The 22,181-nt window shown below is 34.3% G+C and overlaps 1 protein-coding gene across 1 annotated transcript; it reads right to left on the bottom strand.

The window, feature by feature from the left end:
• Window positions 1-7,602: 7,602 nt before the first annotated feature.
• Window positions 7,603-11,972, bottom strand: LOC132632938 (remorin 1.4-like). The gene is made up of 5 exons (XM_060349092.1): window positions 11,646-11,972; window positions 9,498-9,545; window positions 9,194-9,282; window positions 8,758-8,838; window positions 7,603-7,986 (listed from the first exon to the last, which is right to left on the bottom strand). The coding sequence occupies exons 1-5, from the start codon at window positions 11,773-11,775 to the stop codon at window positions 7,783-7,785; spliced, it is 552 nt and encodes a 183-aa protein (XP_060205075.1). The 5' UTR covers window positions 11,776-11,972; the 3' UTR covers window positions 7,603-7,782.
• Between the last annotated feature and the right edge of the window lie 10,209 nt (window positions 11,973-22,181).

The raw sequence follows: 22,181 nt of genomic DNA on the forward strand, positions 1-22,181 counted from the left end.
ATTATCTTAACTCTGTCACATATCTGGACAACATGCTAAATGGTAATGTTTTCCCAAATACCATGACCTGCAGGGGACCTATGATGTCCATGTACCACTCGCTCTGGAATTGACCTCGGATCACGAGCCCATAACTAGGCCATATCCTCATTCCCTATCAAATGTGCCTCTTCATATTGATATTGTCTTTCTCATCACAATGTATTTCCGTTCCATAATCAATTAAGGAATGTGAACAATCAATAAATCAATATCAGCGGACACAAGTCACCATGTCACAAGTCATATCAAGGCTCAACAATCAATTCATCAACAGCATGAATAAGGGATTACTTCGATTTAACAAGAAGAGTATTCATTAACTCCTTCTTTATCATATCATAATAATTAATCACATAATCAATCAACCAATATCAAATAAAGGAATTTCCAACCACACTTTATGTCTGAAGCCCTAATGATGCTTTTCCTATCAATTTCATAATGTATACAATCAACTAATCAAAGCCTAACTCAAGTAGACTGTAACCTACCTTAAACCAGAACTGGGATAATGCAATCACTCCGCGATAGCTTTCCCTTTTCGCAAAGCTTTAGAAAGTTCAAGTCCAGCAATCATAACACTAAGTGAGTAATGTATCATCTACTCAATAAACAACAATTGAGGAAGAGAACCTAACTACTTTTGCCTTTTTTCAAATGGGTGAACTATCATTAAGTGTGAATTCACATAAAATCTACCCCAACGTCATACTATTCCCATTCATGGGTTTTTCTAATCATTTCAACCCTTTTACAAGAAATTTTTATGCTAAAGTTACCATCTTTATGAAACAGTAATTCTCAATACATCATTCTCATAATTAATAATAAAATTCTCATCCTAGGAAGTGATAATCTATACTCCTAGATGATTAAACAACAATAAAATCAATAACCCATTCATTAATCAAAGGTTTCTTAAGTTCTAGGGTTTTATCCTCTTATTCACCATTAGAGAACCTTTAACTAATCATGGAACCTAACAATATGATGGAATGAACAAAGTGAAGGGTTGAGACTTACCTTTCAAAAGTATTTTAGCCATAGCCTTAGAATTTCGCCACAGGATTTCTTGGAAACTATTTTTGAGTTGTTTGGGGAATGGGTTCGGACTAAAGAGTATAAAATGTTGATTCTGCCTCCTGTCGACCGCTGCAGCAGTCAATGTCTTGCTGCAGCAGTCTCGCTATAGCGGGAAACCTCCCGCTATGGCAGACCTCATTTATTCCCCGGCTTCCCGCGGCGGAAAGCCTAGCCCCACTACGACAGACCCGCTATAGTGGTCCCACACCCATTGCAGCGGTCCATTTTGACCAGTAGCTCGGGTTTTTCCACTAGTTTTCACCCAAAAATCTCAACACCAATCCAAGGCCCTACAGATGCAAACCAAAACATGCACACATACATAAAAACACACTATGGACTCACCCGCGACCTCGGAATCCCCAATGGAGGTCTAGTTTTCTAGGTCACTCCCCATAACGACGTAGCGGGTTGTTGCAGGAACTTGAAAAGGGAAAAATGGAGTAGAAGTTGAAAGAGAAAAAGAAACAGAAGATTTAGGCAAAAACATAAGAGGGCATACTTGAATTTGTAACACCAGATGTAACTTGAAAGGATGAAAGAGTATCTTCTGGAAATCGGCACAACTTTGAAACATATAGATCTGGGTCTGTTCAACTATGAGACAAGGAAAAGAAACTGATGCGGTGGCAATTTCATTTTAGGGTAAGAAGAAACGTTTCATTAAGTAGTTGAAAGATCAAAATACCCTTAGAGAAAAATAAAAGGACTCTGAAGCAGGCATGTCGATCCCAAGGGGTAACCCACTCTTCTATAATAGTTAAAAGTTAAAATTAAACATCTTGTTATAAAGTAATACAGCAAGCAAGAAGAATATTTTAGAGAAAGAGAGAAGAGAGGGGAATTCTTTATTTCTCTTGAGGGAAGATTTTACAATGAAGGAGAACCCTTCTATTTATAGCGAAAAACTGACTTAATCCCAAAGTTACAAAGTCTAATTTCTCTCTTAGAAGATAGACATAATGCTATTTATCTATGATATGATAGGCATCCATAACAAAAGATATTTATCTGTAACACTCCCCCTTGGATGTCTATTTGATAGATAATGTGCCTCATTAAAATCTTACTAGAAAAAGCCCAGTGGAAAAAATTCTAGTGAAGGAAAAAGAGTACACATTTCTAATAATATGCATTTTGGCTGCCTTGTTAAAATCTTTACCAGGAAAACCCAATTGGGACAAAATCTTGGTTAAGGAAAAAATAGTACAGCTTGTATTAACTCCCCCTGATGAAAACACCAATCAAAATTTGAATCTTCGCATTCCAATCTTGTCCGCCATCTTCTGGAAAGTTGTAGTTGGTAGAGACTTGGTGAACAAATCAACCATATAATCACTTGAACCGATCTGTTGCACGCTGATATCATCATTCTTTTGGAGATCGTGTGTGAAGAACAACTTTGGTGAAATACGCCTTGTCCTTTTATGAATCCTCTCTTTAGTTGGACTATGTATGCCGCTACATCTTCAGTCTTCGGATAGAGTTGTATCGGCATATAGTATTGTTGAAATCACTCCAAGTCCATTCCTGACCTGCTTTATAAATAGATGTTATCTTTATATGATTTGAGTGTCATGTACAACAACATTGTATGACTATAATCTCTCATAGTCATAGCAAAATATATAAATGCATCAATTGCATAAAGATATCCCACTTCACGATCAAAGAATTCCGCAAGTTTCTCATTTCAGCTTCTTTCAGCAGATAATATATTGTTTGTGGAAACTCTTCAAGAGTTCGAATAATATTCAAGTAATCAATTTACACTCATAAAGAAATAGGATAGTATAGTCATGTGTACCCTTAGTCAATAAGTACCCATTATGATAAAATCACATTCACCTTGCTTGATTTAATCCATATAAGAATTATAAATAGATTTTAGAACCTGTATATGCTTCGGGCATTTAAAATTATTCAAGAATTTTCATATAAATTTTGTCAAGTGACAATATCCATTAATATTTAAATGCGTGACATTTTCTGTTGTCAGGACTGTAGGTCCAATAATCTTGAAGCTTACCAAAATGCGTCATTTCACTTGGTAATAATGTCTATGTTAGCATGCTTTATAGACATAGAATTCAGATCCTCACAATTTTTTACAATATTGCGCTATGTTGTATGAAAGATATCGTCGACAATATATCATTTGTATCGGTTCGCAATGTGACATAACTTATTGAGATCTCATCACTTTCATTATTTTAGGTACCTAAACCTCTCATGAGGTCTCATGAAGTGTTATGTCGTATGCTCTTCAAGAGCACATTGCCTCCTTGTTATGGCTATTTTGATCATTTGCTCCTCTTCCTTTTTCAAGGATTATCTCATTTGAAACTGATTGATCTACATGCTTTATGCATGTTGTATACTTTTTGAGGACGTTAATATTATTAGGAGCATTTTGCAGCTAAAATATGAAACTAGTTTTAGGTCAGCAAATGCTTCTAGCATTTAACTTGAATTGGCTTTTCAATGAGGATCATACTAATGATAACTCACAACATATTTCCTAGCTACTTATTCTCTACCCCTTATGTTAGATAAACTAACATATATCCCATCTTCTTTGGGGGAATCCATCTTTGTGCATCATGGTAGATTAATTAGTCATATACCACACATAACAAACTGTTAGATGAAAATATCTAGTTTGTATCCCTGAACAAAGAGAATTTATCATAATTTATTAGTCTGAAACATACAAATGATGCTGTATACAATATATCATATCTCAGACCAGCACATGAAGCTTGTTCTCGTAACCAATGGTTTAGCTATTTATTGAAGGCATCTAATGTCAAACCAGCTTGGATATAAACCATCATTATCAAGATGAATTGTCTTGATTACATAATTTGAAAATGGTGCTCTTAACTCAATTATTTTGAGCAAGTAATTTTGTAAATATCAAACTGGAGGTTGACAATAAACGCACATGTGACCATCTCATTGACGCATCTATTTAAGATATCACATAATAGGTGAACGGGCCCATATTCACCTTTTATATTTTTCCAGAATTTAGGGAATTTAATCCCAACATTAGCCAGTATAATCCACTTATCATGAGAACAAGCAACAAAAATAATTTTTTGAAGAAACTTCTTGTTCTTCAATGTATATCAAATACTCAATCTGCACATCATATTTGAATCGGGATGGCCAAATCGCTCAGCTGACTAATACAATTATTTATACTAGTAAACTTCATGTTTACCATATCATGTTCTATTTGTTTTAATAAACTTCTGGTTTACTATGACATGAATTATTTTTTGTATCGATAAACTTCCGGTTTAGCGTGACTAAGATTTCATCATACTTATATTTGTGTAGTACAATTTGGATAAATGAGTTAGGTAACCTTTCACATACATATTTCTTACCCACTATGACATTGGAGATATTTAATCTTCCTATTATATATATAGTATCAATATGATAGTCATTTACTTAGTAAACTTCAGGTTTACTAAAACTTAGTAAACTTCAGATTTACTAAAACTTATATTTCGATCATAACAACTTCGTTTATTACAATCTAGAACGAATAACATGATAGTATATATGCTCTTTAGGAGCCTTTAATTTATTCCTTATAATAAGATATTGTTTGGACACTGCTGGTGTCATGATTCTTGTAGACAAATAACTAGGCTCTTCTGGACCTTGATCATTAATTTTGTGCTACCAAATATTGCTTAGACACTGCTGGTGTCATCAATGAGAATTTGATTAGATCTTTCTGATGTCATGTAAGAAAACAGTAAACGAATTTGCTTTTAACGATAATAAATACATAAATAACGAAAAGTAACATTATGTTCTAAACTTCAGTATTTCAAACATCTCCCTCAAGGAGATTCACTATTAACATCTAAATATTTTGTATCTTAGCGGTGACCATATAGATATTACATCCTTCATCAAGAAAAATACATGAATTTATTTTTTCCTTTAGGGAAATTAATAACAACTAATCATGCTATATCAATGTGATTATAATAGAAAATTTTCTACAAAATCTTTTTCATTTCCCTTGGAACGATACATAATAAAAGTATCCAAGATGATTTGACGTACGACATTTATGTGCAACAATGCCTTCATACATAACATAACATCTATATCCTTTGTTATTTTATCTCTTCAGAAGGTGTGTTGTGGTATATCTTCATTCACTTAGGGGAATAAAACTTCGTCATTTAGATGCTGTTTATACATAAATTTCAATAGCTCATTATTTCTCGCAACCACAAGAAAACATATGAAAATATTACCACTTCTGATGATTATGGACATAAATTTAACACCATCGTCTATAAGCAAATTCATAATAACAATTGTGGATAAGCAAATCATAATAAACTTCAAGCATATCTATAGTAAAAAAAATTGCGCAAGCATATTTTGATCTCATCAATAAACTTTTATATATGCTAATATTTGTTAGAATAAAGAATTACCATATGTAATATCCGATTTTTTTTTTCAATCCTTAAAAGTTCGTTATCCATAGTACCTTTAAGCTATACAGTTAGTGTCACAAACATTAGCTTTAAGATAACCATATGCCTCATATCAACTCAAAATCAAATTGAAACTGGTCTAACAAATTAAAAATTAGACTGTTTGTTAGTATATGAAAGGTCATGTGAAGTGCTATACTTGCTATAAGAAAAAGCACATGTCATATTTGTATAAATCCCGAAACTAACAAAACATGTTAATTAGGATTAAAATAATATGAAATTACATAAAATATTTGATTGAATGAATGCCACCTTGGTAGTTTTCAAGCAAATCCAATGTTGGGCCAAGCCTTGCCAGCCGGTAATAGCCGAAGGGCTTAGGATGGTAAACACGTATAGGCAAACAAGAAGTCAGTAGTTAATCATACCTTGCGGATAGAAGGGATTGAAACTTAATTTTGGCAGAGATAAGATACTACTTTAGGATTTGGAAGTTAAAACTTCTTCAATAGTAAAAGTTCAAAGCCTTACTATAGTCAAAAGTAAAGTTCAAAGTCTTACCAATTCAAAAGTAAAATTTAAAGTTTTACTACTTCGGGAGTAAATTTTAAAGTTCTACTACTTCGGGAGGAAATTTTAAAAAATCTTACGAGATCGAGAGTAAATTTCAAAGTTTACCTCTTCCGGAGTAAATTTTAAAGTCTTACCACTTCGGAAGTAAATTTAAAGTTCTACTACTTCGGAAGTAAAGTCCAAAATTTGCTACTTCGGGAACAGATTTCAGAATTTGCCACTTTGGGAGCAGATTTCTGAGTTCATTACTTCAAGAATAAAACATAGAATATTTAAAATATTTTTTCTCAATTATTTTATCTCTTCTGGATGTGAGTCGTTATAACTCCACAACCAAACGCACGTCCACAATTATAAGCTTTGCTACATGCTCTCACATTCACTTCAGGAAATGGATCTGTATTTGTAAGAATTATCAACAGTTTTCATCCATCGATAAGGGAACATAATCATCTCAAACGTGCCTTAACCACATAAAATTATGATAGCTTAGAATCTCTTTTAAGATATTGCTACTTCACGAGCAAATTGAGACATGTATAATAACGTAGAGAATTTGCTCTAATATATCTTCAATAATCATCATAGCAAACTTATAAACTTATTATCATTGCCGATGGAATTAATTATGACATCTCCCGACATATTAACGAAATAATTTATTTACAGTAATTGATAATAGATGACCTGCTAATATCAAATAAAACTTGTTTCGTTTTAAGAGGCCTTCCATTAGATGATTATTAAGAATGCTTCACAGAATAAGTAATATCAAAATACCTTAAGAAAATCCTGTTCAAGTGGGATAAGACACCATGCACTTACCAGATCGACTAAATCAACATTTGATGTATTGTGATGCTTTTCATTCTCTTCTATGGGGTTTGGCCTTAGTGAAGAAGAAAATTAAATTTTACTAAAAAATTTAGAGACTCGTGCTGATAACATGTTATAAATTAATAAAAATAAGTAAGAAGAATATTTAGAGAAAGAGAGAAGAGAGAATTCTTTATTTCTCTTGAGGATGATTTTACAATGAAGGAGAACTTTTCTATTTATAGAGAAAAACTAACTTAATTCAAAAGTTACAAAGCCTAGTTTCTATCTTAGAGATAGACATAATGATATTTATCTATGATATGATAGACATTCATAACAAAAGATATCTATCTATAACATATCTCACTTAGTTCCACTTATTGAATTTTGAAAAAAAACACGTAACAAATGCTTCTTGTCTTATTTATCGTGAAATGTTTGGAACAAATTGAGTTCGCCAGCACTAGTATTTGATATTAGAGAAATAATTCTTGTTTATTTTTTATCATTAATGAACTCTAGATTTTTCAACTCATTGAACACAACTACAAAATTTTGTAAAAAAAAAAACACAACTACAAAAATTCCCTTCCAAATTTCTGGAAGTTTTCTAAGCAGACTCGTTATCATCAACATTTTATTAGTAGTTTTTGTACACAGAGTAGCAGAGAACCTAATTGGACACTCATCAAAGAACACACACTAAAAAGAAGCAACATGAAATTTACAAAGTGAAAAGTGAATGTTATCCTTGGTGATCTTTCACAAGTTCATAACATCATTAACATCCACAGAATCCAAGAAGCTTCTTCTTAGGGATTTGCCCCGTAGCGCGGTACCTGGCCGCTGTCTCCTCTGCTTTCAGAAATTCTTGCCCTCGGTTCGCGTCAACCACAGCTCTGTTCTCATCTGCTTCCCTATGAATTAGAGCTACTTTATTTTGTATCATCTCTGCGTATTCTGCTTTCTTGTGCTCTAGTTGATCCTGCAGTTTTCACGAGCTTATTATCAATATCAACATAAACGGGAAATCAACACGGTCCAATATCTATCAGAAAACAAAAATGGACAAAAGCTATGTTGCTTACACCCTCCGAAAATGCTGCTACACCCTTATCGGATTCTCCAAAATCAAACCTCATAGAGGATCCGACACACACCCAACATAAGTCAAGAGTATTTTGATTCCTCACTACAAGAAAGTACAGAAAGGGCAACAACTCTTTGGCAACAAAAATTATATTGTTGGCAAATGAACTTTTTTTGTTGTCATAGTATTGATTATCGTTGCAAAAAGTACTTTTGGCAACAAAAAAAAAGTTGTTGCATGTCGTTGCAATAACCTATGGGAAAAGTTTATGCAACAACAAACAAGATTTTGTTGGCAAAAGTACTTTTCGCAACAATAATCAATACTATGGCTCCAAATATTTTTTGTTGGCAAATGTCTTTTTTGTCGTAGTGCCTATCCTAAACTGAACCACTTGGACTTTTGCATACCATGCATTAACCAAAATTTTGGGCAGAACCCGACAACAAAAACCATTATTAAGTTTTCATCTGCAGCTAAAAGTGCGAAGTGATTCATGGAATAGTTAGAATCACTTCAAAAGTACTCGAGCGCTAGTCTTATTAAAAGGCACTATAAATTACTTAGAAATTGAGCTATTTTTCCCTGTACATCATTGCTCTCTTGAAGTATTTGCATTTCAAATTCATTGAAGATGCATGTATACTCGAGTCCGACCATGGTTACCTCAAGTGTCTTCAGTTTAGCTTCAAGCTTTGCTTTTTGGGTACTCTCCCACGCTGCAACTTTAGAGAGCTTCTTTTGGGCCTATTCAATAGTAAAAACAAGGTTAGAAACAATGACGCAGTGGTTGTTCACATTTTATATATGTATAGTTTATATATATATATGATCTAATGGACGTATTAACATCTCAACCTAAAGAGATAAGGCAAATTAAAAGAATTTTAAGTATTGAGGAGGTGAGCATAGTTAAGTTATCAAAAGAAATGTAAAGATGAACTAAGGTGGAACGAGTTTTGCAGTCGCAAAGAATACTGTATGTCTTATATCTATGTGACCTGGAAAATTTGGACTTCTAAAAACTCAATTAGGAACGATGAGATCTCCATATATGCCAATTATGCAATGAATGAATATAACATAGAAGTTGGAAATCCTACTTGTTGTCCACTTTGCTTTTTTTGCTTTCTTCCCATGCCTTGACAAAAGAAGACCTTTTCTCATTTTCAAGCTGTGAAAGAGCAATATCTGAAGAAAAATAAGAAAACAAAGCTCCAGTTAACATCTGAGATATGACCTTTCGCAACTTCAAAATATTCAGAGAACAATTCCAGAACTCTTCAACTTTAAGTTCTCTAAGGAAATTATGTGCTATCATTAGTCATTAAATTAAGCACATCCCTAGTCATGTCTCATGTTGTAGCCGTAGCCAAAACTGGTTAACGTCTAGATGTAATACATACCTCTGTCAAGGGATCCCTTTGAACTTTCCTTTGATGAAAAATCAGTCTCTGCAAAAATCGGGAAACAACAATAACATATTATAATATCACAAAGCACTACAAAAAATCTGGAATTAGCTATGAACTTTGTCGCTAATCCGTCGCTAAATTGCTCGTAGCTAACAATAGTTTTTTGGTAATCCATCGCTAAATAGAACTAATTGGTGGATTCTACTGTTTAGCTCCATAATTTGTCGTCATTAAATCATGCTTTTTAGTAGTGAATCATGGTAAGCATCTAGTCGGAAGGCCTCTAGAGAGAAGATGCCCCTCAAGATATATGCAAACGCTTAATCGGTACTTTTTATTTTTATTTTGTTTTCTGCACTCCTTTCATTCTTTTTACCTACGTTCACCACTTACTTTTAATAGTAATCCAAATCGAGTTTTTGTGCAGGAAAATGATAATTATGCTGATAGTTCACTAGGTGTGAAGTTATTTATCAGTTAATGAATAAGGGCAGAACTAAGGTCATTTGGATTCGGAGAAGAACTATACAATAATCTTAGAGAAATAATGATGGGACAAGAAATTAGTACTCTTTCCATTTCAAAAAGAATGAGGGAGTTCGGAGTACCATGGTCAAATTTGCTAATTTTCGGTCTCAATTTGGCCATAGATATCTTAATTTACTTAGAATAAAATCTACATAATTAGAAACTAAAGTACTTTTAAAAGTAAAAGAATAAAAGGTACTTTTAGTTATTTTCCAACATGAAATTGTACTTCAATCGCAAGGTTTTATGTGAGTTCATCTGTACCCTATTCATTAAGCTGTTGATTTAAGTTGAAGAACAAGCAATAATCACTCGGAAGTGCTTTATTTAGAATGAAAATTGTTTTAGAAAATCAGCATCAACTTGCAAGTTTCAGTATGAAGATTGAACACTAAAAACGATGGCATAAAAACTCAGCAATATAATAACAAAAGCAGCTATGATATTACATAATCCAATAATACCAACTGAAAACTCGCTCTCATAGAAAAGAACACAGCAAGAAAATAACGTATTTTCATTTGTATGGGTCAGATATTTAAAACTATGAATTTAATTTATATATATTGACATAGTAAATAATATTTACATTATCAATGTAGTTATACCCACCATAACAGATCATTTACCTCTTTGTAGGTAGCAATTAATACTATATTTACCATAAATAATTACCTTAAATTGTTTTTCATCAAGTAAGTCTAAAATTCTTGATACTATCAAGATAAAAGAAGTCATACTCTACAAATATACAAATTCATTACCTTGTCAGCTTTTAAACTATCCAAACCCCACATTGTGGAATTTCACTAGATATGTTGCTGTTGTTGTCAGCCTTTAAACTATATACAGAAACACTGTAGTGATTTTTACACTATCAATATACTTCCTCCGTCCAGTTTTATTTGTCCTGTATACTAAAAATAATAGTCCATTTTTACTTGTCCGATTTGAAAAATCAAAGAGATAATTTACCATTTCATGGCTATTTTACCATTATTATTAATTATTAAGTTGAAAACTTCAAGGAATTCACTTTGTGGTTGCACAAATTTTAAATTATATTTTATTGATTTTAATCATTAGGTTACTTAGCTATAGATTAGGAATAATATAGTAAAATTGACATTCTATTTTTGACTTCTTATTAGGCGTGGCAAATCAAATACTCCCGTTTCAATTTATATGAACCCATTTAACTGGGCACGACATTTAAGAAAGAGGGAAGACTTTTGAAACTTGTGGTTCAAAATAAGCCTTGAAATTTTGTGTGACTGTAAATCATTCATAAAGTGAATTTGTTTCCAAATTAGGAAAGAAGTCATTCATTTTGACACGGACTAAAAAGGAAATAGGTTCAAACAAATTGAAACAGAGGGAGTACATGACAAGTAAAAATGGGCGAAGGGATTAATTTTCTACCTGGTACAACAGGAACCATAATTATGTATAATATTTTCAGTGAAGACTGAAGACATAAAACTTAAACTCTAAACATAAATATAATAATGAACACCTAGGTTTTTTTTTTAAGAAAAAAGAAACAGTAATAATATGTAGATGTATAGAAAGAGGAGAATGGGATTAATTAGAAACATATAAATAATTTACCTTGAGGTGTGACAGTATTGGTGACAACTTTAGGAGCTAGAGGTGTAGTAGTAGTATTATGAAGTAGTATTGGCGGTGGCACTACTGGTTTAGTTGTCTCCTCCACTTGGGGAATAGCAGCGCTTTCCATTTTTGGATATATAGATATAGAACATAAAAGGTGATCAAATTTTGTTAAAAGGGAGAAGTTGAAATGATGTCTTCTTCAATTCTATTTCTTTTACGAAATCGAATATAAGGTTTGATGGTTTTTTTGTTTTTTGCTCTCGAAGGTTTGAGACTTTTGAGACATGATGTAGATGATACTGCCACTAGTTATTTATTTGAATTTACACAGATATAGCCACTAGAAGTGGCATTTTGTTTAGAAGTCGATCGACCGCCTTTTTCTAACTAGATTAGTAGTTTAAGATTATCTAATCTGAAATTTAAAATTCAAAATTATGAGTTTAGTTTTAAACAAAATTCTTCAAAGATGATCTGGTGATTATTGAAGTAGAGAAGAACTACGTGGTCAAATTCAGCAGAGGCGACAAAAAAAAACTAGCCTTGATGGACAATAGTTGTATGATATTTGTGCTGGTGAAGTTTGTAAGAACAAATAGTGTGAAATGCACACAAACTAATTGAAATACTACCATCATGATATGAAATTGGAAAACATTACCAACTTCTAAAAATATTGTATGACTAATATTACGATAATATTGTATGACGTATTAAGATTTATGTACCATTTAGGTTAAATATGAAATAACAATATAAAAACAAAGGTATTTAAAAATGAAATGTCATTTTCAATTGTGAACACAATTATTTCCGTTATAATAATTTGTATATAGAGTATTATTTTCTAGTATAATACTCTTTTTACATTATTATTTTCATATAGTACTCTTGTATGCATTATAATCTTTCTCTAGATATAGTTCATGAAAAATAACTCTTAAATGTATGAATTGTGTATTTTCATTTTTTTTCGTAATTAGTTAAGTCAATATTTATCCTCATATTATTTTTGATTCTTAAGCTTTTATTCTAATTACTTAATGGATATTTCTAGTAATTAAATGTTTTCCGAGCATAGAGTATGATTTAGCTTATGATGTTGGAACGTGGCTTTTCCAAATTCTGCCACGGCCATGCAATTAGGAAGTCAGCAAACTACAGTGAGCTGAATTTTAGAAGCTCTACGGCTCTGTGATGTGTGGGCATACTAGGAGAGATAGGATTAGAAATGAAGATATTCGGGATAAGTTGGGAGTAGCCTCGATGAAGGACAAGTTGCGGGAAGCGAGACTGAGATCGTTCGGGCATGTGAGGAGGAGATGCGCTGATGTCCCAGTGCGGAGGTGTGAGAGGTCGGCTATGGATAGCTTCAGGAGAGATAGAGGTAGGCTGAAGAATTATTGGGGAGAAGTGATTAGATACTACATGCCACAACTGCAGCTTACCGAGGACATGACCTGGAGAGGAGGTTTGTGGAGGACACGGAATAAGGTAAGCCTGTCAAGTGGGTCGGGCCATATAAATGCGGGTCACATGGGGCCGGGCCATAGTTAGTGGGCCAGGTTGGGGCCGGGTTGGAGGAGAGAAAGGGGTGCCCGGCCCATCCCCCTACCCGGGTAGGGGTACATAGTGGGCTAAGTGTGCCGGGCCGGGTTTTAATTAGTGGGCCGGGCCGGATTTTAATTTTTTTTTTAAAAAAATCTAATATTAAAATTTATTAAGTTTGATACTTTAAAATCTAGTTGTTGTCAACTTTATTTTAACCATCAAGTTCCTTAAATTATACTTTTGCCCTATTTTCAATCTATAAATACCATTCATTCTTCTCCATAATATCTCACAATTCCCTACTCTTCTCTTTCCCTAAATTTCCTACTCATCTAAATCTCTCTCTCTTCCAACTTCCAAGTTCAAATTTCAAAATTTAAATTTAATGGATAATGATAATCCTCCACCTGCTCCTCCAGTCTGAAGATCAATTTCAAGTCCGGTGTGGTTGCATTTTGAGCGTGTAGACGAGAAACATGTTAAATGTCAACATTGTGGTCAAATATATCTCTATAAGTCCGACCCGGTTTTTGGGGGTACCGGTCCGTTACGTAGACACTTGGACAAAAGGCACAAAATTGAACTTTGAAGTTTATCTCTTCTTTAAATTTCTCCATCGATGCTAGCGTTTTGAACTTTTCATTTCTATTAAGTTAACCGTTCAAGTTTGTATGTTTTGAATTTGCAATGTTATCAATTTAAGTTTGAAGTTTTATTTTAAATTACTTATGTAGTCTTGCGTCACATTCTCAACTTTTTATAATTTTTAGCACTTAAATAGCCGTTGGGAGTCCTCATTCCAACAACACATTCAAGATATACGCAAATATACCATTAACATATACAAGATATACATAAATTAGGAACTCCTTTTTTGCTATAAATAAGCTAATCTTTTTAACCCAAAAAAACAAAATTGAAATGAAATCACACAGTAACTAAATGGGAATGCACATGAGTTTTGATACGAAACCAAAGTTCTTAATTTAATTATATCATCTGATCCTAAGTCCTAATGTCAGGTGCAGATTGTCACCTCTCCATCATCGGCGGAGACATTTCAAATACGCTAATTTTTTTTAATTATTATTATATATAAATTATTTGAAACTAATAATATCTTAGACATTGGTTGTTCTACATTTTCGTACTTCATCACAATCTATCTTCCAATTTCTCTGTGAGTTGATCCTTTTATTTCATTTTAACGATTCTGTAAACTTAGCTATCAATAGGGATGACTGATGACACATCATTTTGACATAACTATCTTGCTTTTAATTATGCTAATTTATTATTTTTATAATAATATCCATGATGCTCAATTGTGTTATTATATTAATTTGCTCGAATCATGTTCACGAAAAGATATTTTCTCTGCCGCCATAATTTTTGGTGTTACCAACTTATTTTTCACAGCAAATAGGAGAAAAGAAAAAAGAAATGGTGGAAGTTACGAAATCTGTCATATATATGTAAAAATGCCAATTTATGATTTTTTTAAAAAAAAAATTAATTCGAAGAGGGCCGGGCCGGGCCTCCGGTGGGTCAGAACTCGGGTTGTTGGTGGGCCGGGCTACCGGGCTAAATGACATGTCCGGCCCAGCCCCCTAATTCTTTCCACTAGCCCAGCCCACCACCCTCTTACGGGGTCGGCCCAGCCCAATTGACAGACTTAGATTAAGGTATAAGGTTAGTAGGTAGTAAAATGTTATCTTGCTTATCATTCTTACTAGTAGTCGTAGTATATCTCCTGTAGTTTCTTGTCATTCGATTTATGTTATTATTTACTGCCTATTGTTCTTTTTTAACATATTGTTTTGTTGTAGCTATTGCTCCTTTTTCCTACTTGACCTGCTTTGTTTTTGCTTTATTCTAAGCGAGGATCTATCGCAAACACGTTCTCTACCTCGCAAAATAGAGATAAAATCTGCATACACTACCATGATCTCCGGACCCCACTTATAGCATCCTCGAATTTCATAGGTATATTGTTGTGAACCATCTCGTATCAGGTATTGGATTTGATCATTAATTCAAATTCTGCCGCATCGATTCATTAAAGGCAAACATGCTTTTTCTCAAGAATTATTTCATTTCTAAAATTCAACTAAAATATATATTTTTAATTAAGGGTGAATAAATCTTTATCATTCTATATCTTTGTCGTTAACGATATCCGTTACCCTCGTAGGGAATTGAACAATGATGTCAAGTGCAGTTTTATATCCTACACTATTATCAATTAAATAAAACAACTCACAATAAAAATTTGAAAAATAAATGTTTGATGTTTATCGTTACCTATATATGTCATGTTAGTCTAGTGACATCATATACTATTTTGCGAACCTATATATGCCATGTAAGTCTAGTGACATCACAACTATTTCGGAGATATAAATTTTGAATCTTATGAAATATCATTTCAACCCACATCAACATCAACAGCAAAAGAAACAAATCTCACTCGTCTAACTACAATTAATTCTTCTTCTAAATATTTACTACTCCTTTTCGCCATTCATACTTCTAAATATTTAGGGAAAAGGGTTCAAAACACACTCAAACTATGACTAAAGTTGTCATAACACACCTGAATTTCGCGGGAGTCCTATGACCCCCCTGGACTTATTTTTTGTGTATTATCTATGCTTTCAAATGGACAAAGTCACCCAAACTCGTTTGAGTGTATGCACACGCTCCATTAGCGACCACTTCTTAACGAAGGCAGATGAATCCGGTCGTTGTAAGTGCACTTATAGTGATCAAATTTTTTTCCAGTCGTTAGAGCTAATTTTTCTTTCAATTATCGTGCCTTTTGCTTTGTGCCTTTTGTGTTGAGTTTGTGCCTATTCAAGAGTTTGTGCCTTTTGCTTTCCTTTGTGTTGAGTTTAAAAGATTTAATTATTCTTCAATTGGGTATTTTTCATTTCTCTACTTTCCAAAATTTCAAACCCAAAAAACTCCATTGTAACGACCAAATCAAACGGGTCTTTTTTGATATTATATAGGATTTGTGACATTGTCGACATTGAAAACATGATTAATAATAGTGGATTAAGATAGTAGAACCAGTAAACAAAAACTCCATTAGGGACGTCGAGTTTCGACTTGAAGCTTTCAGATCTGGGTCTTCAAATTCCGGATTTGATGAATAAAATTCTTGGTTGTAGATTGTTTGAAGCTGAACTCGAGCTTAGAAGACGTCTGGAACGTGAAGAAGAACTGAACGACTCCATGACTGCCATGAAAAAAGCTTGAAGCTTCGAACTCGAATTTTCGGGTTGCCGCAAATAAGCTCCATTTTGAGTGGATGATATACAAAAAGAACAGGAACGTCGAGAGGAATTTGAATCTGAAATTTGGTGATGTTTGATTGAGATTTGAAGTGCATTAGGATCAAATTTCAGTCCAGTTCCCTATGAAGAAGATGAACAGTAATTTGTTGCCCAGATTTTGCCAAAGTTGCCATAATACACCTGAACTTTACGAGGGTCCTATGACCCCCCTCGACTTATTTTTTATGTATTATATACACTTTTGTATGGAATCTTACGCGCTCAAAGAGAGTAGATACAATCGTTTGCATAGGTCACCATATAAAGGCGTACAAAATACACAAAAAATAAGTACAGGGGGGTCATAGGACCCCCGCAAAGTTCAGGTGTGTTATGGCAACTTTGGCCATAGTTTGAGTGTGTTTTGAACCCTTTTCCAAAATATTTATTACTACTCCTTTCGGCCAAATCCCAACCACTCCCACCCCCCCCCCCCCCTTAGCAAAAAAAAAATATTAATTTTGTTTTGAAAAAAAAAGTTGAAATTTCCCTTCTTCTTTTTTTTTGGTTTTTTGCACCACCCAGCCCCTACCTACTACCAATCCCAACTACCAAATCCCAGCCACTTCCTCAACCATGCACCACCGCACCCTCCAACCACTCCCCCACACAACACCCTACCCCCACGCCTCACCCAACACCCTACCCCTACGCCACACCCCACCCCCCACCCCCATTTTTTTTTTAATTTTTCTTTTGGGTTTCTACACCACCACATCCCTCCCCCCTCTCCCCAGCACCCCCCCCCACTCAACCCACCCCCAACCCCTCCGCCCACCCCTAATTTTTTTTCTTTTTTCTTAAAAAAAGTTTTAAAAGTTTATTTTTTATTTTTTTCACCCCAGCCACCCAAAGACTACCCCCCTCCCGACACCCCACCACCCCGTTCTATATATATATATATATATATTTTTTTTTTTTTTTAAAGTTTTGAAAAGTTTTCTTATTTGATTCTCCACACCCACCCCCTACACGTACCCCCTACCCCCTCCCGAATTTTCTACTTCCTATTTAATTTTACCTCTACTAAAAAATTATAAAAATTGAAAGTTTGCGTGGTTATTGGAGGGGGTGGTGGGGTCTTGGGTGTGGGCGGTGTAAAAATTCGAAAAAAGTAACTCTTAAAACTTTTTTTAAGAAATATTTTTGGGGGGTGGGGGGGGGGGGGGGTGTGATGGTGTAGAAAACCAAGAAAAGAAAATTTTAAACTTCAAAAAAAAAATTATGGGGGGTGGGGGTGGGGTGGGTGGGTGGGTGTGGGGGTTGGTGTGGTATGTGTCCACGCAAGGATGGGGGAGGGATGTGGTGGTTTAGAAAATCCAGAAAAAAAATTACAAACTTCAAAAAAAAAAAATGGGGGTGGGTGGTTGTGGGGGTTGGTGTGGTATGGGGTGGTGGGGATGGGGTGGAGTTGTGGGGCTTGGGTGAGTGTTTTGCTGAAAACGTTTTCTACCAATCAAACGAAGATGAGAAAAATAAGTAAGAAATTCACTTATTTTCCGCTACCCAAATGAACATGAGAAAATAAGTTGAAATTCACTTATTTTCCAAGAATCAAGGAAAACATTTTCCTCCATACCAAACACACCCTAAATGTCCACTTTTTGTACTTGTCTAATTTAGAAAATCAAGAGATAATTTACCAGTCCATACCTGTTTTATCGTTATTATTGATTATTGAATGAAAACTTTAAAAAATTGTTAGTGGCTGCACAACTTTTAAAGTACGTTTAATTAGTTTTTAACATTAGATGACTTAGTAATAGTTAGGGGTGATATAGTAAAATTGTCATTCTATTTATGACTATGGATGTGTCAAGTCAATAGACGGAGGGAGTAAAAATAGACGGAGGGAGTAATTAAATTCGTGCATATATTGCGAGGATATATTTTCCCCGCTTTCGATACCCTAATTTCTCCTTTGCATTCTTTTCTACACCAAATTAGTCAATGTGTACCAAGCATCCATGTTCACCTTTATCCTTCACAATAATAAATAATGGCTAAATACAGGTTTGGGAAAGAAAAAAAAAAAAAACAGGTTTTAGCACCAAAATTACATGTTCTCACTGATATGAAATAAACATTATGAGTAAATAATCTATACGGATAGACAAATAGAAATCATGGATTACTTTAGTAGTACATGATTTTGGAACTATTATAATGGCAAAGACAAATTAAACTTCCTCAATTCATTGTCGCCTTTTCATATGCTGGACTATAATTGTATATTGATGGGTCCTTCGTGATGCAAAGAAAACAAAGCATGTTGAGAAACATCAAAATTACATGTTTTTTACTGATTATATTAAATTAACATATTTACACGATATATAAGTGCATCAAGAATAATTTTTACTTTAACACATGATTGTGGAAAATTTGCTATGGTATATATATATAAACAAAATCCTCATTTTATTTTTTATTCTTTAGTCCTTCACATATGGTTGATCATAATTTGATGTCGATGAGGGTCTTCCATTGCTGAGTATTGTTAAACACAATTAGTTGTTCAAAATTGAAATTTTATTATTATAAACTAAGGATCAACTTCGATCTTACAAATCTTCACACTCAATTTTTCTTTTACTCACACTTCATCAACTTTCTTTTATTTTCTCACCTTTGCTATCTCTCACACTCTTTCTTGCTTGCTTGAGCATACTTTTTACTACACACTCTTTATTTGAGCGCAAATATAACTCAAATGAACAATCTCTATTTATAGATGTACATGAAAGGATCTCGTGGAATGAGGAGGTACGAATAGTTATTGAAACTAAAAGAAAGAGCTATAGGAAGTTGACAAAAAGCAGTGGACAAAGAAGTCTTTGAAGAATATATACAACAGAGCTAAGAGGGAAGCTAAAAAGGCTACTAATAAAGCCCAAAGAGGAAGCTCTAAATGGCTTGTATCAAAAGCTAGGGACTAGGGACACGAGAAGCGGAGAAAGAAATGTTTGAACTAGCACGATTAAGAGAGAAGAAGGGCAAAGATATAAACCAGGTGAAGTGTCTTAAGTGTTACACCTCGAAAATTTTCGCATCGTTTGCATCGTAAGTAAATGAACGTAAGCTCGGACAGGTTATGAAACCCTTATAAAGTTAAGAAATACTTTAACAAGTTCTAAGCAAGTGTCTAAAGGTTCCAGGATCAAGCGAATTGAAGAAATTAAGTTTATCGAAATTTTGGAAAAACTTGGCAGAATTTTGGTTAGGAAATTCTGGTCCAACTTGAGAGAGGTATATCTCCTCGAATATGAGGAGTTATGGAATGCATAACCTATGTAAATTGAAGTTCAGAGAGTTTTCTTTCCAATACGACTGACAGATCGCAAATCCGAGATGTACGGTGGACGATACGGCCCGTTCAAAATTGTACGATTCCTCTGATGCAATTCGACAGGGCAACTCGACGGTTCGTCGAAGTAAACCGTCGAATTGAGGCGGTGGAAACTATTTCTTTGCTATAAATAGAAGGGGACACGACTTCGGTTCATTTTATCACCAAAAAACAGATCCTTCTAGACCCTATAAGCTCTCTCAAACACTCCAAATCATTCCAAGCCATCACAAGAGAAGATCAAGCTTCAAATCCACAACTAGTTTATAAAAGGTGATTGTTCTTGCTTATACTTGGAGTTGTGATGAACTTGGTCTTGAAACAAGTTGTGTGAGTTGAAGTTCTTCAAGTATAAGGTATGTTCTTCATCGTGTTTCTTAGGTTGAGTTGATTTGAAGGTTAAACAAGTCTTATAAGTGAAAATAGTTATGGAAGAAAGATCATAAAGTATTGTGGGTAGTTGTTGGCTGTGGATGGAATTCGGAAGGAAGTTTTGGGTGGATTTGACTCAAGTTTGTATGAAATCTCTTGATTATGTTATTGTTGACATTGTTGATGTTTAGGTGTTGTTTGGAGGATTAGTGGAAGTAGAAGATATAAAGGAAATGTTGTCCGATTTTCGTTGGCTCATTTATTAGTCTAGTTTGATCTTATGAGAGTTTCAATGGCTTGGCCTTGGTATGAATTATCTTGAATGTAGATTTGCAAGTTCGGAAGGATAAGTGTTAAGTAGCTAAGGAGATGACGAGGTATGTTAAGACTGTCCCTTTCTTTCTTAAGGCATGATTCCATTGCTTCGAGCTTGCACAAAGTATGTCCATAATGATTCCTCTCTTCGAAATATTAGAAGCATATGGTCTTGGTGTTCTTATGATATTGTTGATCCTTATCTCATGATTATTGGTTATTGATCTCATATTATGGTTATTGATCTTATTATTGATGTTGATCTAATCTTATGATTATTGTTCCTTCAAGGTGAGCTATGTCCATGATAATAGTTCCATAATGATAATCGGAGGTTTACCGACCTTACGACTCCGATAGAGTCATAGCTTTTCTTTGGCCTCTCATGCATGCTTTATATATATGTATGTATTTTCTCATACCGAGCCGCACTATAGTCGGTCGGGCAGGCACGTAGATGTGCACACCACTGTAGTGGGTATGTTATGATGTTACCCCGAACGCTGGATGATGATGATATGATGATAACACCGAGCCTATATGGCCGGGTACAGTATTATATATATATATATATATATATGAAAATGTTTCTTTTTAAAAGGCAAGCATGCATGACATCCGCCTTAAGAGGCATTCAAAGGTACAAATTGATCTCTTTTATCTTATGTTATCTCCATATTTTCATTATGTTGTTATTCATGCCTTACATACTTAGTACATTATTCGTACCGCCGTCCTTTTATTCGTGGACGCTACATTCATGCCCGCAGGTAGACAAGGAGAAGGTTCAGACTCATAGGCTGACGTCTCAGCGGTTGTACATGAGCACTCTACTTGTTCCGGAATTGCAGTTCAGTTGGTATGATCCTTTTGTGTATAGATGGGTATGGCGGGATCCTGTCTTGTCCTTATTATGTTATGCACTCCAGCAGGGGCTCGTAGACAAATATGCACAGTCAGATATTCCATGACCTTCTCGGTCTATGTTTTATTGTATCATCATTTTGATAGCCGGCATGTGTACTTGGATCAGCTTAATGATGTATGTATATTATATTTTGGGCTTGTGTCCCATACATTTTATGATATTTATGAGTTAAGCATGATGGCCCACTCAGGTATGGATATGAGATGCATGTACGTGTTGTGGTGCTCGGTAGTTTAGCTTCGGGTGTTCGTCATAACCCTCTGGTTGGGTCGTGACATTAAGGATGATTCTTAACAACTATTGGCAGGAGATAACAAGATCAAGGAGAGATGGAGAGATTGTTTTAATCAATTGCTCAACTCAAACCAAGATAATAACATTTTAGACCGGCACACATTTGTTGATGATAGTAACTTTAGCTACACTTGTAGAATTAAGCTAATAGAGGTAAATGATGGCATGAGAGTATAAAGATTAGAAAATCTTATGGTCATGATTGTATCCCTATAGAGGTTTGGAAGTGTCTTGGAGAGGTCAAAAGTTGAATATACTCACTAAGCTATTCAATGTTATTCTAAGAAGTGGTAAGATGCCCACGAATGAAGGAAGAGTATATTGATTTTAGAAGAGTACACTGGCTACGAAAGAGTGTGTCGACTATGATTTATAAGAAC

The sequence above is a fragment of the Lycium barbarum genome, chromosome 1, assembly GCF_019175385.1.
Source record: "Lycium barbarum isolate Lr01 chromosome 1, ASM1917538v2, whole genome shotgun sequence".
Classification (NCBI taxonomy): Eukaryota; Viridiplantae; Streptophyta; class Magnoliopsida; order Solanales; family Solanaceae; genus Lycium; species Lycium barbarum.

Bases quoted from the DNA above. Each gene is read 5' to 3' on its own strand.
- LOC132632938 (XM_060349092.1), bottom strand. From the start codon at position 11,775: ATGGAAAGCGCTGCTATTCCCCAAGTGGAGGAGACAACTAAACCAGTA. The intron at 8,839-9,193 runs TAGGATTTCCAA...ACTATTGAATAG, and splicing joins AAAGCAAAGTGGACAACAAG to GCCCAAAAGAAGCTCTCTAA. The intron at 7,987-8,757 runs GTAACCATGGTC...TGAAAACTGCAG, and splicing joins CTAAACTGAAGACACTTGAG to GATCAACTAGAGCACAAGAA.